This window comes from Bufo bufo, chromosome 1 (assembly GCF_905171765.1).
Source record: "Bufo bufo chromosome 1, aBufBuf1.1, whole genome shotgun sequence".
Lineage (NCBI taxonomy): Eukaryota > Metazoa > Chordata > Amphibia > Anura > Bufonidae > Bufo > Bufo bufo.
In genome coordinates, this window is record NC_053389.1 from 475,685,252 (window position 1) to 475,702,619 (window position 17,368).

Here is a 17,368-nt window from a genome sequence, read left to right on the forward strand (position 1 = left end):
CCTACTTTTTATTTAATTTCTCACAAAAAAAACTAAAATAATAATTTAAGGTTTAAGTCTCAAACATCATAATGCAATTTCATTGTTTAAGGTATTAGCATTTCTTGTATACCAGTGCATTATAGTTTATCACTGCAAGACAGACAGGCGTATATTAGACCTTGTCTGTGGTGCAGCCTAAGGGCTCATGCACACAAACATTTTTTGTCTGTGTGCTTTTTTTTTTGCAGCCCATATGCCATAGCATTTTTTTCAGAGGGGCCGCAAAATAAATTAATAGAACATATCCTATTCTTTCTCCAATTTGAGGACAAGGACAGGCAATGTTACAATGGAACTGCAAAAAAAACACGGATGTAACAGACTTTGAGATTTGTGTTTTGCAGACCGCAAAATACGGTCGTGTGCATGAGCCCTAATAGGCATACAGTCATGGCAAGCCCCCAGCTTCCGTGGCACTGTATCAGCACCCTATGCTTGCGTTCATGGAGGGGGTTCAATGGGGACAAAGGGAGCACCCTCCCTTTAAGTGCTTAGATGCAGTTATTCTGAGGGTGGAGCGAATACATTTCACAATTCTGCTGATATCAGAACAGTCATTCATTTAAAAGGCAAATGAATCAAATCAGTTTGAGTAATCACCCAGCCCTAGGAAAAAAAAAAAAAAAGGGTGCTGATTCACACCTGGCAGTGCTCAAGGCTGGGATTGCTCATCTCCTGGAGAATTGAGTAAGAGGAATTCCAATACGTTTGATCATTTCTTGCAGCAGGAGACATTGTTGGACCGGATGCATTGGTATAATAATCTTAGAGAGTCTTTGTAACCCATTTCCATCCACCGCGCACTGCACAGCAGAAAAAGTTCACTTCTGAATGCCGTGGAACTGCTTATGGCTTAGCTCCAACTGAATAGAACTAAGCAACAAGTTGTCAAGTGGACACCCACCATGGCTTCAAGTGACATCCGTCTGGACACCGCACCAAGAATGGAGGCGTTTTAATCTGCATCATATAAAAATTGTGGTTTCAGATCTTATCCTTTACAATGCAGAGGGTGTAACCTGCAGCAAATCCACAGCATTACCACACTGAAATCCACACTTTTCTGGTCTGGATATCTGTGAGATACACTAAACCCCCCCTAACAAGATCTAAAGAGGCTGTACTGACTGCCCCTGGTATTACAGCTTATCTCTATTACATAGAGGGACACTACTATACAGTTGCACTCTTACTAATCCTGGACAACCCCAATTAGAGGCTACTTTGACTGTTAGTTTGAAACAGTGTTGATAATCCTAGTCTCATCCTCCAATACTGGATTTTATAAAATTTGTGAAGGACCATTCAATACTTCAGTGGTCTATATTCTACAATGTACCATATTATATAAGCTATTTTCCGGATAGCTCAGCAATAACAGAAGGAAACCTGCTGATTTCAAGACTTTATTTATTGGACACTCAAGACATTTCAAGAGGAACCTTATAAAGATCTGCTGTAGCTCTAAAACTGAAAAATGGGTTGCGATCGATGCAACATGCATATAAAAAGGACAGTACTTCAATTTAATAAAAGAGCAAAAAGTACTAAACAATTCTAGAAAGAAACCATTTTCTTAAATTCATAAATAGAATAACTTTATTAGAACATCCTGTAATTGTAACTTTCTGGTACCATCAAGCATACAAGCAGTGTCTGCATGGCAGATGTACTTAAGACCTTACATATTCTAATCCTTAGATCCAATTTCTGCAGATAGGTGTGCTCAAATCCAAGAACTGAAAAACCTCCAGTGCCAAGTTCTGTAAAAGAGTTCACACTGTGAACACACCGTGATCATAAGAGATATGGGTAAGACATGCAAATAAGCACATAGTATCGTGAATTTGCTTTCGCCTCAAAAGGGATTTTTATACATTTTATTTAAAAAATAATTTAAAGAGGTAAAACAAATGATATAGATACAGTAATCTGCCCTTGATCAGAGACCATGTGTAGTGCATAAGACATTGTAGCATTTAGGTCTGAAGTAGGGGATATGCCCAGTAAGATACATTTCAAGTATTAAAAAAACAAATAAAAAAAAACGCATTCATTCACAGTTGACCATTTCATAAAATACAGCTTAAAAATAAAATCTACAAAAAAAACAACAAAAAAAAAAAACAGACAAGTGTCTATACTAAGGCCTAGTTCATACTTTAGTGATTTAGTCAGTTTGGTCAGTGATTTGCAAGCCAAAACTAGGAGTGGAGGCTACACAGAGATAAGATATAATGGAAAGATCTGCAGCAGTTCTGCATTTTTAATCCAAACCTGGTTTTGGCTCACAATCACTGATCCAACAGTGACCAAATCACTGAGGTGTGAACTAGGCTTAAACATGTCCTCTTCACAGGGTCATTTCATCCATTTTCATGTGGTAACAGTGTAGTATGACACCGCTATCCAACCTTTACTGATATTCAGGTACCAAAAAAACAAAAAACAAACCCACAATGAAAAAAACAAATCTGGACCATCTGAGCAAATGGATAGCCCTACAGCCCAACCCTTCAAAAATCTGATATTCTAACCTCTAATCAGCATAAGCCATCTTCTCCAAACCAATCACGAGTGTCCCTTAATTAATACATGTGGGATTTCTTATGTGTGGTTAACGGACATATTAAAACAAAAAAAAAAAAAAAAAAACACACAGCACGCCTCTAGTGCCCCACATTCCAGATGTGAAGTAAAGAGATTCTTTTGTACTATGAGATGAAGTGGTAAAAGTAAAACCTGAAGTCTGTCCACTACGTGTCACTCTATATCCATGTGTCTTCAGTAGCACTAGCTATACGCGCCAGGTAACATGCAGAGATAGGTAAACAATAAATATATATCTGGTAGTCAACACCGAAAGAGAAACGGAATATTGTAGAAGAATACTTCTTAAAACCAGGATAAAACTATACTACCATAATGCCAAGTAACACCTCCTGTGATCAGTTTGCTCTTTGGTTTTCTTAGAACATGCTCTTTTCCACCACAGTCTTAGGAGTCGTAGTGACTCTACAATTCTTACCATTATTTCTACCCTTTCTATCACATTCTTACCCTCTGTAACTGTTATTGCCTGGCAAGCAGATCTCATCAGCATACAGGAATACACAGCTCATTTCAAGAGTGGCTTCTCTTGTATGTCCACGTACTCTTACATACAGTAAACCAGTAAATCAACTCATTTCTCATTAAACCTCCTTTGTCCATCAGATCAATTCATTAGGCAACAATCTGAAAACTGGATTTTTCCTCAGAATATTACAAAAACCCTATTAGCAGCTTAAAAAAATTGCCAACAGGACAATGTTGGTCTTCGCACTTTCCACAGGCCAACATACCCTTGGTAAACCACATCTGCTTTCCCTTTGAAACACAACCTCCACTACAAAAACTCGGAGGACCCCTCTTATCTGCGCCTCCGGGATCTTCACTTGCTATTCTGCTGGCTGGACTGAACCATCTGACAACCTTCATGAATTCTTCTGAATCTTCAGGTGATGACCAGAATCAGTCCAACTCTGTGACAGACATTCGTTGCAAAGAACATTTTTGATAAAAGACAAAAACAAAAAAAAAAAAAAACACCTTAAATAAAATTCCTGATAAAACAATCATTTCTTGTCAGACTTAAAGCTTGAATAATTTATATAAAATAATTTGACAAAAACACAAAATCTAAAAATGATTTTGATATTTGGATTGTCGGCAGCAAACACTACATGTTCTGTGGCAGCCTTTATAGTTCCAGTAAAAGAAAATCCATCATATCCATGTGACCAGTTTATGACAGGTCACACATGTATCTTCCCATGGATATGTTCCCTTGCAACCAAGTCTCCTCTGAACAGAGCTGCACATTGCTCTGCCATACTGCAACACACAGGTCCGCCTGGCCATCACCCTAGCCAGGTTTGCGTACACCACTCAGCGCCTCCTCTAATTTCTCCTTGTAGCACGAATAGCGTCGCTTTAAATTCTGCAACTGTTCATCTTCTTCCTTGTCCAAGATGCGCAGGAAGTTCTGCAATTCTGGTACTGTGAAGGCTCCCCACTGCAATAACACATAGAAAATACTTAGACAAACACATAAAAAGCCTACAGGCTCCAAAACTTAATTCTGGCTGAACTTGCTGCATTAAACATAAAGGCATCAAATGGAGACAGAAAGCTTGTCTAACCCAAAAAATTTTTAGCAACCACAAAAATGTTATTCTCTAACCTGTTAGTAAGGTACATGATGTTAATTGTAGTGAAAGTAATCTTCTTACTGATGCCTGTATTTATGAGTTATAACCTCCCTTCTGATCCTTAGCTATGTCATGTGACCAACACACTGCCTTCCCAACTGAGCAAAGGAAGTCAGTTACTTCTCTATTCATTCCTATGAGACTGACATTGAGGCTCCCATAGAGCAACTGGCTTCCTCTCCACACAAAATGCTGTGTTATTTGGAGAGTCAGAGTGTTGGTCACATGACACAGCTGAGGATCAGAAGGGAGGTTATAACATGCAACTACAGTCACTGGTAAGAAACGTATCTTCGCTACAGTTTACAGAGTGCTTCTTCAAAGTGAAGTTAGACTTTATTCCAAGGACATAAGTGTCTGGCATGGAGAAGTAAATTAAAATTAATCACTTGCGTTTACGCACCATGACATCTCCAGTTTCATGTTCTCGTAGAACGAAACCTAGGGTTTCGAGGTTGGGTCCAGCTACTAGTCGGAGATAGAGTGGATGCTCTCTGTCAGACAACCTGCACATGTACACTGGGAAGGAGAGACATACAATGCATTAGTTTTTCTTTTAATCCGGTCAAGATAGGGAAAAGAATATAAAGTTTCAATACGTTTTCCTATATTTATAGGCCTTTTGAACCATGGGGTGGAATATGAACAACATCCTGGTCTATAGAACTTACTTCACAGCCAAATTTGGGTCTGGTTATATTACATTCAAATTAATGTACAGGTGAAATGTAATAAACTGCCTTCTTCGGAGTGACCCTTCACCTCATGGTGGCCTGAGAAAATTAAATATCAGCTACCAGGACAAATCCTTTTTACCAAGGTTTTCATACAAGGAGGCCAGGTTTGTGTATAAAGGTAAAGTGGCTCTGTACATCGTCATGACACTCCATGCTTTCACATACAGAAATTATTCCATTATTACAAGAATTGCCTCTTAGAAAAATAGTACGAATGATGACTTAAATTTCCACAGTCGCCCTAATAAGAATCAGTTAGAATACAGACTTCTTATGGAGCAGCAGTCATAGCTTGCGTCTCCTGAGGGGCCTTGCTATTGGACCACTCCCACTTGTACACTGAGAAAGAACAGACTTTCTCCAAATTCCCAAAATTGGTTAATCTGCTACAATCTGATAGAAAATGTGATAAGAAAAGACATTTGCCATGGCGTTGTTGAATTGTGACACAGGAATGCAGATCTTGGATGGAAGGCGTATAACATGAGCTCCTGCTTGTATCTTACCTTGATCTTCCTTCTGACAGCGCTTATAAAGTGCAAACTTAGCAGGATTGTCTGCAACCAAGAACTTTTTCAGCAAGGCCTCGATGACTTCTCGAACAGTGTTGGTGCTGCTAATGTGTAAAATATTTATGCTGCCCTTGGGCAGGTAGAAGGCAGTATCGTTTCCATTGCCGTTGGCATGGCTTTGTGCATTTGTTCGTGTCCGTACAGTGATTGGTCGTCTGAGTTCCATCTGTACTTTGATGAAGCCTGTATAGATCCCATTGGAGTTCTGTTAAAACAAAACACACATGTAAACTCAAGAAACTCACATATGTTTGCACTATGCTCTGAACAGTCCTAATTTCATGCTTCTGATGAATGTCTTAGTGTAAACTGCCTCCAGTGATTAAAGCTTTGCAAGTCATTACTTTATTCTATGACTAAAATGTCAATATAATGAGGGACATTTATCATTCCTCCATGAAAGTTTTCTGGGCTAAAAATTCACTTTTTGGAGCAGGCAACGCTTGTGCAAAAATCTGCATCTTTTGGGGGCCTCGAGTCTCGCTTGCCACTGTTACAGAAAAAAAATAGGCATGGGCGACGTGCAGCCAGGCCTATTTGGCTCGGCATATTTATTCAAGCTTGAACCGCTAAATTCATTGGGACCGGCTGACCATTAGGTGTATGGGGGTGCCCCAAAAGATTGGACATGGCTTTCAAGAGGTTTGAGTCTTTGTTCTCATGGGAGATGAGCTCAACCCAGACACCTGGAAGGTTCTCTCCCCCAAAAGTTTTGCCCGAGCTCTGCTCAGGTTTTGGGCAAAGCCTTCATATCTTGAGCTTTTTAGCTACAGATATGGCCTTGTTTAAAAGCTGTCAATCTAAGCTTTCAAGTAGAGGATGACAGCATTATCTTCTCTATATCAGGAGATTTAAACTTTTAGAAAACAGCTTGGGAGTGATAGCAGGATTCTGCCGTTTACATTCCCTACAGCTGCTAATGCTTCAATCCTAGTCTATATTTAAATCTTAAGACTGTCAGTTTTCAAATAAGACCAGGCCCATATCTCTATCTGCTACACAGCCCGAGATAGGAAGGGTTAAAGCAACCCTCCCCCTTGGGGTGGGACAGTAGGAGAGCTGACAGGTTACATGGAGTAGAGAAAAATTCTCTCATGGCCACAGGGGGAGGGTAATAGACTCCCAGGCATGTTACCTATCCCTCCTTCTCCTCCAGCAAGTATCCTCTGTCAGAAATGGACAATTTTTCCTGGAAACCAGCAAGAGGTTGAGGCCTTGCCCATCTAATTCCCCCTCTGTGCTAATTTAGGCCATTTATTGAGGCCATGATCCAGACATTTGCCAGCATCTGGATCATGGCATCAAATAAGTCCTAATGAACACTTGTACATATTTACACCGTTCCTCCTTTCCATATTTTATCTTTACCACACAATATGTAGGCCGTTCTCTAGAAAGCCCTGTTACACGCTACAGTAATAACCATTATCACTAAGAATATCATATTATCCCTATTATATCAATTTGGCATCATTATAATGACTCAGAATAAAGTTATCATGTTACTTATACCATACTGTGAATGCCGTAAAAATAAATCAATCACACAAAACATTGAAATTCCTATAACCCCCACTTCAAAAATAAAATAAAAAGTTAAACACACTATACATAGCCTAAAATTGTTCTAAAAAGAGAACTACAGCTCGTAATGGGTAGGTCATCAGTATCTGATCAGTTTTTTGAGAAGGCACCGGCACTCCTGTGAGTGCCATGGCCTCTCTGCTTTTCCTAGGCCAGTGACGACATGTTCATCGTTCACATGGCCTAGAAGCAGCTCAGCCCCATTCAAGTGAACAAGGCCGAGTGTGATACCAAGCACATCCACTATACAATGTACAGAGCTATGCTTGGAAAGTATTGGACTGCAGTATTCAGGTTAACTTGCCTTGTTGGCAGTTTGCGATAGATAAGTGGGTTTTGGGTTGCAGTTTGGCGAGACCAGGTGCCCATCAGTTAAAAAAAATACTGGAAACTCTTTAAAAGCTAAAATTTGTCATGTCACCAAGGGGTTAAAAATGCACATTACTCAACAGAGTTGTTCAACTATATTTACTTTAGACAAATTTAAAATCTACAATAAAAAAATAAAAAAAAAAGTGCCATTTTCGGGAGGGCTTTTCCCAATTCCAATGTGACTGTTTGGGGGTTAGTCCCCTCTTTCCCTTGAGAATCTGGAGGGGGTAACAGCTGTATTACTAACCCAACAGTCTTTACAAAGCCTCACACGAGATACCGGCCTGGATTCCTGCTGAGTGCAGGAGCGCACGGCGTCATTGGTTGCTATGGTATGATCTATACGAGTGTGTATTACTGTACAGCAGCGGCGGCACGAAGCTCACAGCGTCATAGCAACCAATGATGCCGTGCACTCCAGCACCCAGCAGGAATCCCGGCCGGCATCTCACGGTCTGTGTTCCACGGACGTGTGCATAAGGCTTAAGAGTTATCACCGCCTATTAAGGTGTACAGATTTTTCAGTGAAGTGTTTGCTTTCACATAAAAGAACACCACAGTACGGAGTCACACCGATATTTCTAGGTTTTTACAACTCTAAAAGCAACAAAGGAGGTATAGAACCCAAACCAATGCTTAAAACCTTAATACAATTCCTCAGGATCATTAAAGGCTAATGAATGGATGTTACATTAGTAAGCCAATTAGTATAAAATACTATAATGACGTTTGAAAGGCTAAAGCCATATAATCAGGTTATGCTAAAAGTAAAAAGATTATTTCCACGCATCATCTTTCTACACACACTATTCCACTCACCAGGGTCATTTTTAATTTGTCGGTGACTGCTGTGTTATAAAGCTGAATCTTCTCTTTGGTTTCTTCTTTACTAAGGTACGACAAAGGATCTCTTTCCTTCTCAACATCCTAAAAATAAAAAATAGAAACATTAAGCAAAAGGGACACTTGAGTGTTACTGTCCAGTTATTAGAATTATTTCTGTTAAGATTGTTAAACTGACTTCTCTAACTGGCTGAAAAAAACCTATATGACACTGTAAGAATCATCCTTTTATGGTGGATATGGTGACCCTCCTCGTGTATGGATATACCGCAGCCTATGAGTGCTCTATGGACTTCTCTAAACTCAACTATGCTTTCACAGTATACATCAAGAATTCTCATTAGGGATGAGCGAACTTCATATTTGAAAGTTCGGATTGGGGTATATGCTGAATTGCCTTATGGATTACCACAGACCATAATGCAATTCATAATAGAAGTCTATGGCCTCCAGTGTAACGAAAACCGGACAGAGCCGTTATGCAGCCCATAGACTTCCATTATGACGGAATGAATAACGGAAAGCCTCTAAAGGCATTCAGTCATAGAATTGCGTTATGGTCTGTGGTAATCCAGCATATACCCCAACCCGAACTTCAAAAATATGAAGTTCGCTCATCCCCAATTCTCATATATCCAGTAAAATCTATGTCCTATTCTTAGGATGCGCCATGAATATTAAGTTCGACATTATTTTAGATAGCCGTTAGCCCCCCCATACACATGCATGACCAGTTTGGCCAAGCATGCATGTGTTCGGAATGGGGAGATGGCAGTGAGAGTCCTTTCATAAAGGCAGATAAACTGAGCCTTTATGAGTGCCACTCATCGTACTCTGTGGGGACGATTGCTACTATGATCGGTCACATCCATACAGATGTCATACTTTTGGCCACATATCCAGTTGGTAGCCATAATGTTTACACATCCACATAACGTTTGTGAACAGATATGGCAGATATGTTTCGTAAGGCATACATCCGCTGATAGTCAACCTGTGTAATGCCTTTTGCCACTGCCTATTCTATGGGCGATAAACTGCTGCCGCAAGAAGTATCGGGAATGTTCAAATCCAAATGCCCAAACCTTTCCCTCATGTCTGAGACAACCTTACACTCAGTGGTTTGGAAGAGCAATCTAATCTGTATAGCATTAGTTTGTGGGGCCACCTCCAGCTGTTTGAAGGGGCTACGCCACTTGAGTGAGCCCTGCATCCTCTTCATCGTTAACAGTGGTCTGTACTGCACACTAGCATACCATTTTGTAGCTGTGGCCCCTTCAAACAATTCTGCATCTGGACCAATCTAATTTCTAAGGGCTATCCTAAAGACTTCCATAGACATTCAATGCATGCTCAGTCGGCCGACCATGTAGGTGTATTCTGGGGAGGGGGAGAGCGGCTGCCAGACACCCCGGCGGCAGTTTATCACCTGGGAAAACCCTCACTCACTCTGCCGATCCATCTTTCCGACATCTGCCAGCTGTGTGGGGGGCCATCAACTTTAAAACCCTTTAACCTAATCAATTCCTCTATGAGGAGTGATTAAAGCAGTGCTGGGAAGATTCGGATTTCCCTACACATTTATAGAAAGGCAATATAAAGATATTCCTCATTGGTAAGCTACACGACTCAGGTTTGTATTCCTGGGTAGGAGTTCTACAGATCATCTGATGCACACACTCTCTGTGAAATGTTCTGCTTAAAAGGATGGAACTGGGGGGAAAAAAATAAAACCTTCTGCCTTCAGGGCTGGCCAGCTTCCAAAACAGCATTTGTTCTGACTCTGCAAGTCCTGGAGGAGCCTGGCGATATAAATAAAGCACAAGCCCTTACTAGAGGCCCATATATAGTCCGAGGCCGGGATCTTCAGACAGCATTGTGCCCCAAGAGCTGAGCAATTCTAAACACCGCACCAACAGCATGAGACTGGTAGAGGACCAGGGCCCTGCCAAGAAAATATTCTGTTTCCATTTAACCCATCTGCTGTAGAAGTTCTAGGAATCCCCCCAGCCGAAGCAGCTCTACTAGTGTTAGGCACAGATACACCATAGGGAGCTGCATTCAAAGCTATCCAGCTGGCCATACACTCTCTGCAGACTGTGGGTGCCAAGTAAGAACGTGACAGATGGACAGACAGACATCTGGGGAAAGCCATGTTGGACAACGCAGACCAAACATGAATGGCACGCAAATCAGAAAGTGGACATTTAAATGGCATCTGTCAGCAGATTTGTACCTATGACACTGGCTGACCTGTTACATGTGTGCTTGAAGCTGAAGGCATCTGAGTTGGTCCCATGTTCATATGTGCCCGTATTACTGAGAAAAAAAAAAAAAAATCTTAATAAAGACAAATCAGCCTCTTGGAGCAACGGGGGCGTTGTCATTACTCCTAGAGGCTCTGCTCTCTGCAACTGCCACGTTATCTCAACTTTGATCGACATGGGCAGGCCTGACGACCCCTGTCAAAGTGGAGAGGGTGGGTCAGTTGCAGAGAGAGCAGAGCCTCTAGGTGTAAAGGCACCGCCCCCATTGCTCCTAGAGACTCATTCGCATATATTAAATAATTTCTCTCAGTAATGCAGGCATATATGAACATGGGACCAACACAGATACCTTCAGCTCCAAGTGCACATGTAACAGGTCAGCCAGGCACAAAATTTGCTGACAGACGCCCTTTAAAAACTAGGGCATGGCCAGCTTTAGATCACCACAAAAGATGTGTTCTACACAGAAAGTGCCAACCCTGGAAAATAAAATAAAAAAATTGTGATGTGCACCAATTTTGTGTTTCTGCCACTTAACAGTTCTGCAGGTATATAAATTAACAATGTGCTGATTCAGGCTGACGGCCTAATGTTTATTGCCCCCCCCCCCAACAGTTCTCCAGCAATTTCCTGTAGTCCCAGTTTGAATGGGGTGGCAGTGCACATGCTAGACCACCACTGATCCAAAATGGGGGTGACTATATTGTGACTAAGTTATCATTCTGGGACAAACCCTTTAATGTTATGGAATTTATAGAAATAAGAAATGTCAGCAAATGATAAGCAGGAATAAGGTCAGCACAGCAAGCAAGGCAAAAATAGTTCTCCCCCTCATTAATTTGGAATGACCTCACCCCCATCTTGTTCTACCCTAGTAGGCTGCGCTGTGAAAGGGAGCGATATGCCAATGTTAAGACAGACGGGCACTTGTGAAGAGCAAAAACGAGCACTTCGAGAGATGCATGCTTGAGGCCATGCCATCCACCGATTTCTGACATGAGATGCCCTGACCTACATATACCGCTAAGTATCATGTTCCATTATCTACAGCCCAGTATAAGGACACGCATGCCCTTTTACTGGGAACTAATGTTCCAATGAATGTTCATTCCACCAATAACTGGTCATGTAAAAGACCCGTAATTTTCACCACCGTTTAGTTTTTTTTTTTACCAAATTCCCTTATGTCAAAAATCTGGAAAACACAATAACATAAGATATATAGTAGGTAAGAAAAAAGTGTTTTAATACATCTTGGATAACTCCTTTAAAATAGGACAGTAACAATCCTCAAAAAGATGAAGTATTGGCCGTATCACATGCTTCCTCGTAACATTTCCTTTTTTTGTCAATTCATAGGTAAATGTGCTCACAGATTTCGCAGCCCAAAAGCTGATCTAATGTGCCCACTGCTCCAAAGAAGCTGCTCTGCATATGAATATTGCATTGTGACCGACATCAGAGACTCCATAAAGTAGTTGTGGGTACAGTTTTGCACACACATCTACAGTAAGCCATTAATAAACTGCAAGCTCCAGCTCCTATGCAGACCAATGTGTCTCCATGATTACATACGTTAAGTAACCCGTAGTCTGAGCGCTGCTTTCCAAGCTCATTACATCCACTGCTCAGGCTCCAAGTCACTGAGCCGACTTGATGCTTGCGCAGTGTACCCAAGCTCAGGAAGCAGCATCTAATCCACTGTGCAAGTGGCTGTTCACTCTGTCGGATCCGTCCTGCCGCTATTTCGCCGTGCCGCCGGACTGCCGCTCCGTCCCCATTAACTATAATGGGGACCGGGACAGAGCTCTGACGCAGCACGGCAGTGCATGGCGAGAGGCCGCCGGACTAAAAAGTCAGACAGGCAGTACTTTTAGTTTGGTGGCCTCTCGCCGTGCTGCGCCGGAGCTCCGCCCTGGTCCCCATTATAGACAATGGGGACAGAGCGGCAGTCCAGCGAAATAGCAGCAGGACGGATCAGACAGGGTGAACAGCCGGTTGGATCCATCCTGCCGCTAGTGTGAAAGTACCCTTAACAGCCTCTGCTGCAGGCAAACAATGATTCTGTATGGGGACGAGCGATGGAACTAGTGATCCCTCCTCCCTATATTGTGGAGGAGATACATGGAAATGCAGCAATCACCTCTACCGACCAGCAGGCGTTTGTCAGGAAGGAATGCTTCCCTCCAACAAATCGCCTGCTGAAATGTCCATCTGAAGGGACCAGGTAATATTGGTACAAGGCAAAGAAGCCACTCAGGATAATGAGATCATCCATGGCCACCAAGCTGGATAAGCTCAATATACCAGGATAAGCTCAATATGCCACCAAGGCCACAATAAGTTAGCACGATTGCAATAATAGGTACAGACAAAGCAAACAGGGTTATGTGCATAACGCTACCAGACTGCCCTGCTGAAGAAGCCTGGGTCTTCACGTTTAACCACTTAGTGACCACCAATACGCCTTTTTACTTATGCAAACAAAGGGGGTTTAAGAAAAATAGCTGGTGTTAATGATTACATGTACCCAAAATGGTGCATTAAAAACTAACTTGTCCTGCAAAAAATAAAGCCTCATAAAAGGTATATGGATTAAAAAAAACAAAAAGTTAAAGCTCTTGGAATGCAATTTTGAAAAATGTGCGTGGTCACTAAGGGCGTTAATGGTCACGTGGCCCAAATGCTGTGCTGTTGTGGATAGGCCATGAATTTATAGCATGGACCCCGAATGTGGGTCCCCCAACCCCCATCCACGTTGAACAGAGGTGGCCGTAAATGCACTGCTCTCCATTGATTTCAATTACAGTTCAGAAAACTGCAGAGTGAGCTTGCTCATACGTGTTCAGAGCTCCCACAGAAGTGAATGGAGAGATCACTCCATACATGAAACGCGAGCGATGGATTTGCTCAGTATGCCGTACTGTAAAGTAGAGTACCAGCTACTACAATAGCATGTGTACACACAGCCATTACAGCTGCTTTAATACACTTTACCGCTATACTGTGCTATGAGCCTTTGATTTTAGGCCTCATGCACACAACCACATTTTGCATCTGTGTCTGATCTGCATTTTTTGCGGATTGCACACTGACCCATGAGTCTGAAAAAAGAAAAAGAAAACGGACCGCACAAAGAAGTCATTGGTGTGCTGTCTGCATCAATATGAACATTCTGGAAGTTACGGTATATAAACATGTCCTATTCGTGTCCATATTGCAGACAAGAATAGTTATTTCTAGTAACGTAGCTAGTAAGAAAAATGGAAGCACATGGAAGGTTTTGGTATTTTGCAGATATGCGGTTTGCGGATCGCAATATGGAGACATGTGCATGAGGGATAGGCGTGAGATGAGGGTGGGGATTTCAATTCCTTGCACCTCTGCCCTTAGCAAATCTAACCTGAGATAGGCTTATACGAATAATGAAAAGGACACCAAGCCGACTCGGGGCTGTAGGATTTATTTGCACGTTTGGCCTCCTGATAATCTATTCCATACATAACAGAAACGGCATAGAGTTTATTTCCAGCTGTTACCACTTGAAAAGAGGTTCCAGGAATGCAGTGACCTGCTGCGGATGATGAAAAGGTACAAGATGTTCCTTACCCCTGGAGAGGGGACCTGGTCCCACTGCTCAGATCCAGCAGAGAACAATGCATGTCACATGAAAACATTCCTTGGGCTTTTCCCTTCAATGAATGTTCAGGAAACTGAGCAGCTGATCCGCCTTTCCTTCATCTAGGAGGGAAGTCCTGGCTTTTATGGCACCAATATGAAGGAAACCGAGGTAGCAGGGTCTACACAGAAGTATCTTCTAGGTTTAAAAGGGGAGAGGATGTTTGGTGTCCTCTACACAGCTGGAATAAAGTTGTTCAGCCGAGAATGCAATAAATAAAAAATATATTCCCACAATATAAAAATACTAATGTTTTGAGAAGAGACTCCCTTGGGTCCTTCTTCGAAGAAAAGTAATTTGCTCTTTAAGAGTTTTTCCAGGACTAACACTGATGACCTACCCAGTCATCAATATAAGATCGGTGGAGGTCCGATACCCTGCACACACAGATCAGAAGTGCACAGCTCCATGTGTTGTGTAGTTACAATTCTCCCATTTACTTTGATATTGATGGTCAGCCTACAAGATATTGCTGGAGTAGACCACTCTGGTAGTTTATAGTTTTGGTTTTCCCACAAGACATTTACAGCACATCCACAGGATATGCCACAAACGTCTTGTAGGTGAAAGCCCCAACTCTTGGTCCCTCTAGGATGAGAACAAGGAACCCCTCCGACCATGGATGAACCTGGTGAGGTGGCCAATGTATCCTGACAGAATCAATGGAGTGACAGCAGCATGCGTCTTCATTCTTGCCTGTGGGAGTCGAGTAATCAGACATGCATCTCTCCATCTAGAAATGTACTGTGCACACTGTTACAAATGGAAAACTTCGTATACCAGAAGAGAAACAACAGTAAGAAGTATGAGAGGATTTGGGGAAGGTGGAGGCAATACTACAATATTGTAGATTAATGTTGCTTAAAATAAATACTGAAATCCACATTGTCCCGGATCCACTCATATTTTTAGAGGTCACACATAGGAGACAGCGGTGTCATAGATTACTGGGAGGAGGTACGGGAGGTGTGCTGCCAAAGGGTATGGGGTATAGTCTACTGGAATGAGGAAATGGTATATACGTTCTATTATGCTGTAATGTAATGTACTGATATATTTGAAGTAATGACATACAATATGTGTCTGAGGTGTATGTGCCGGATGTCCAGCTAAACTGTATAACTGATGCATTTCTATATTGAATGCTCTCTGGAAAAGACTTTTGGAGGGTATCTGCCTGGATCCAGGACGTTGGGGTATGGGGGGGGGGGGGGGGGGAACTGTTTCGTTTGTCTTATAAAATGTTTTGAAAATCTCAATAAAAACAATCTGATTTAAAAAAAAAGAAATGTACTGTGCACACAGGGACCAATGGTCCTTGATTCTGTTCTGTGGATATACAAGGCAGTCCATGTCTTCCAGAAGATCCTACCAGCTAATGATGTGACATCTGGAACTGTATGTTCTCATAATCATTCTAGTTCACTTTTCTACGGCCAACATAAAGCAGCAATGGAATTTTTTTTTATCTCTTACTCAGAGTGGAAGTGCCTGCCCCAGCATATCCATTACGTTTTCCTGTGCATCCAAAGTGTGAATCATACCTCTTGCCAAGAGCAAGTGACACAGCAGTCGAAAACGGAAAAACCTGCTAGCTTACTGTAAGGGTCATCTTACATGTCTGATAGGAGAGGGTTACAGGAGGTCCTGGGAGCACATCAGCTCTATGCATGTACAGCACTGAACACTAGATGAGAATTGAGATTTTTACTGTACTGAATGACACTAGGTTTTGTCGTTTCATCTTGGGGGGGGGGGGGGGGGGGTTAGAAGAGAAGGGAAAATAAATAAATAAATTGTACAAACACAGGAGCCATTAACGAAAAAAAAAAAAAAACTATTTAGTATGAATCTGGCCCAAGATATATTTTGCACAGTTTATTTTTAACACACAGAATGGATGACCTACTATATGTATTGTGACACAGTGAGGGGTATTGTCTGGGAAGGCAGGTATTTTCCTCCCAACATGTGCTGCTGGGCTGGTTTCCAGCCAGGCTGTCCTTAAATAAGCAGCTGGGCTCAGCAGCTGAATCTCTGTGTTGGGATCTGAGGTTTTGTGCCGGACTGGGGGGCTGAGACCCATGTGCAGGGGGAACAGGCCCCCTAAAGCCTGCTGTGGACTACTGGAGGCAGAACTGCCAACAAGGTGACTTGTGCAATATGAACTTTCCATTGTGTGTGAATTAACACCAAAGTGACATGTTCTGTGCAACTGCCGCAAGTGTGAATAAACACTGAAGTCTGAGTTAAGAACTTGTATTTCGCCTCTGTACTGCTTCTGCTTACCCCATCTACCAGAGCGAAACCCCACAGTATGTCAATTATTCTGTGAAGGTCTCCTTAACATTTATTGCCACATGGTTTTGTTGCATGTGAAGCAGTCACTACCCGTGGGAACTTGGTATCAAACTGCACTAGAAAAACGTGTAGCCAAGCAGCATAAGCCTTCATATGCAACCAACTGGAAATGTAGACCGAATGCCATCTCTAATAAAAGCACACACTGTTTGCACAGGGATTACAAAAATAGGAGGCGTTAACCCAAACTCTGTGGCTTGCTGAAGGGACACTTTCTACATGGGAGGACTGTGCAGTTCACCCCTTGTGTTCTCTGAACCACTGCCTGGAAAATCCAGCTGCTGGAGATTCCTTCACACAGCTGCTCCTGTCCATCTAGACCATGGCGAGAGAATACAGTCCAGAGCGCAATACTTAGTATGGATAATCTTTACATAGAGCACTAGTCAAACAAGAGGAGTGAGGATCTGACTTCTCAAGAGCTTACAATCTGTGAGGAAATAGGGGTAAAGGGTTTGTTTTGTACAATTGTCCAGCCATCTAGTAGATGTAGGAGCCAGCCACCTACAGCACTTGTGTATGAAGTGCATGCAGCGTGGGAGATACTGTTGGATAAAGGGATCAGGTTCTGAGAAATAAAGGGAGAAGGTGGACAGAGCATTTGGGAATGTGATAGGCCAGTCTAGAACTGACCATACACGTTAGATAGAAGTTTGTT

General features: G+C 42.2%; 1 protein-coding gene across 3 annotated transcripts in view; it reads right to left on the reverse strand.

Moving 5' to 3' along the window:
• Positions 1-1,435: 1,435 nt before the first annotated feature.
• RASSF3 (Ras association domain family member 3) overlaps positions 1,436-17,368 on the reverse strand; it is a 155,893-nt gene continuing 139,960 nt past the window's right edge. For all 3 annotated transcript variants that reach the window (XM_040409361.1, XM_040409370.1, XM_040409377.1), the window contains 4 exons: positions 8,380-8,487; positions 5,539-5,809; positions 4,699-4,814; positions 1,436-4,099 (listed from right to left, as the gene is read on the reverse strand). In XM_040409361.1, the coding sequence (XP_040265295.1) occupies positions 3,950-4,099; positions 4,699-4,814; positions 5,539-5,809; positions 8,380-8,487 (645 nt within the window). In that variant the 3' untranslated portion in view covers positions 1,436-3,949. The remainder of the gene's footprint in view (positions 4,100-4,698; positions 4,815-5,538; positions 5,810-8,379; positions 8,488-17,368) is intronic.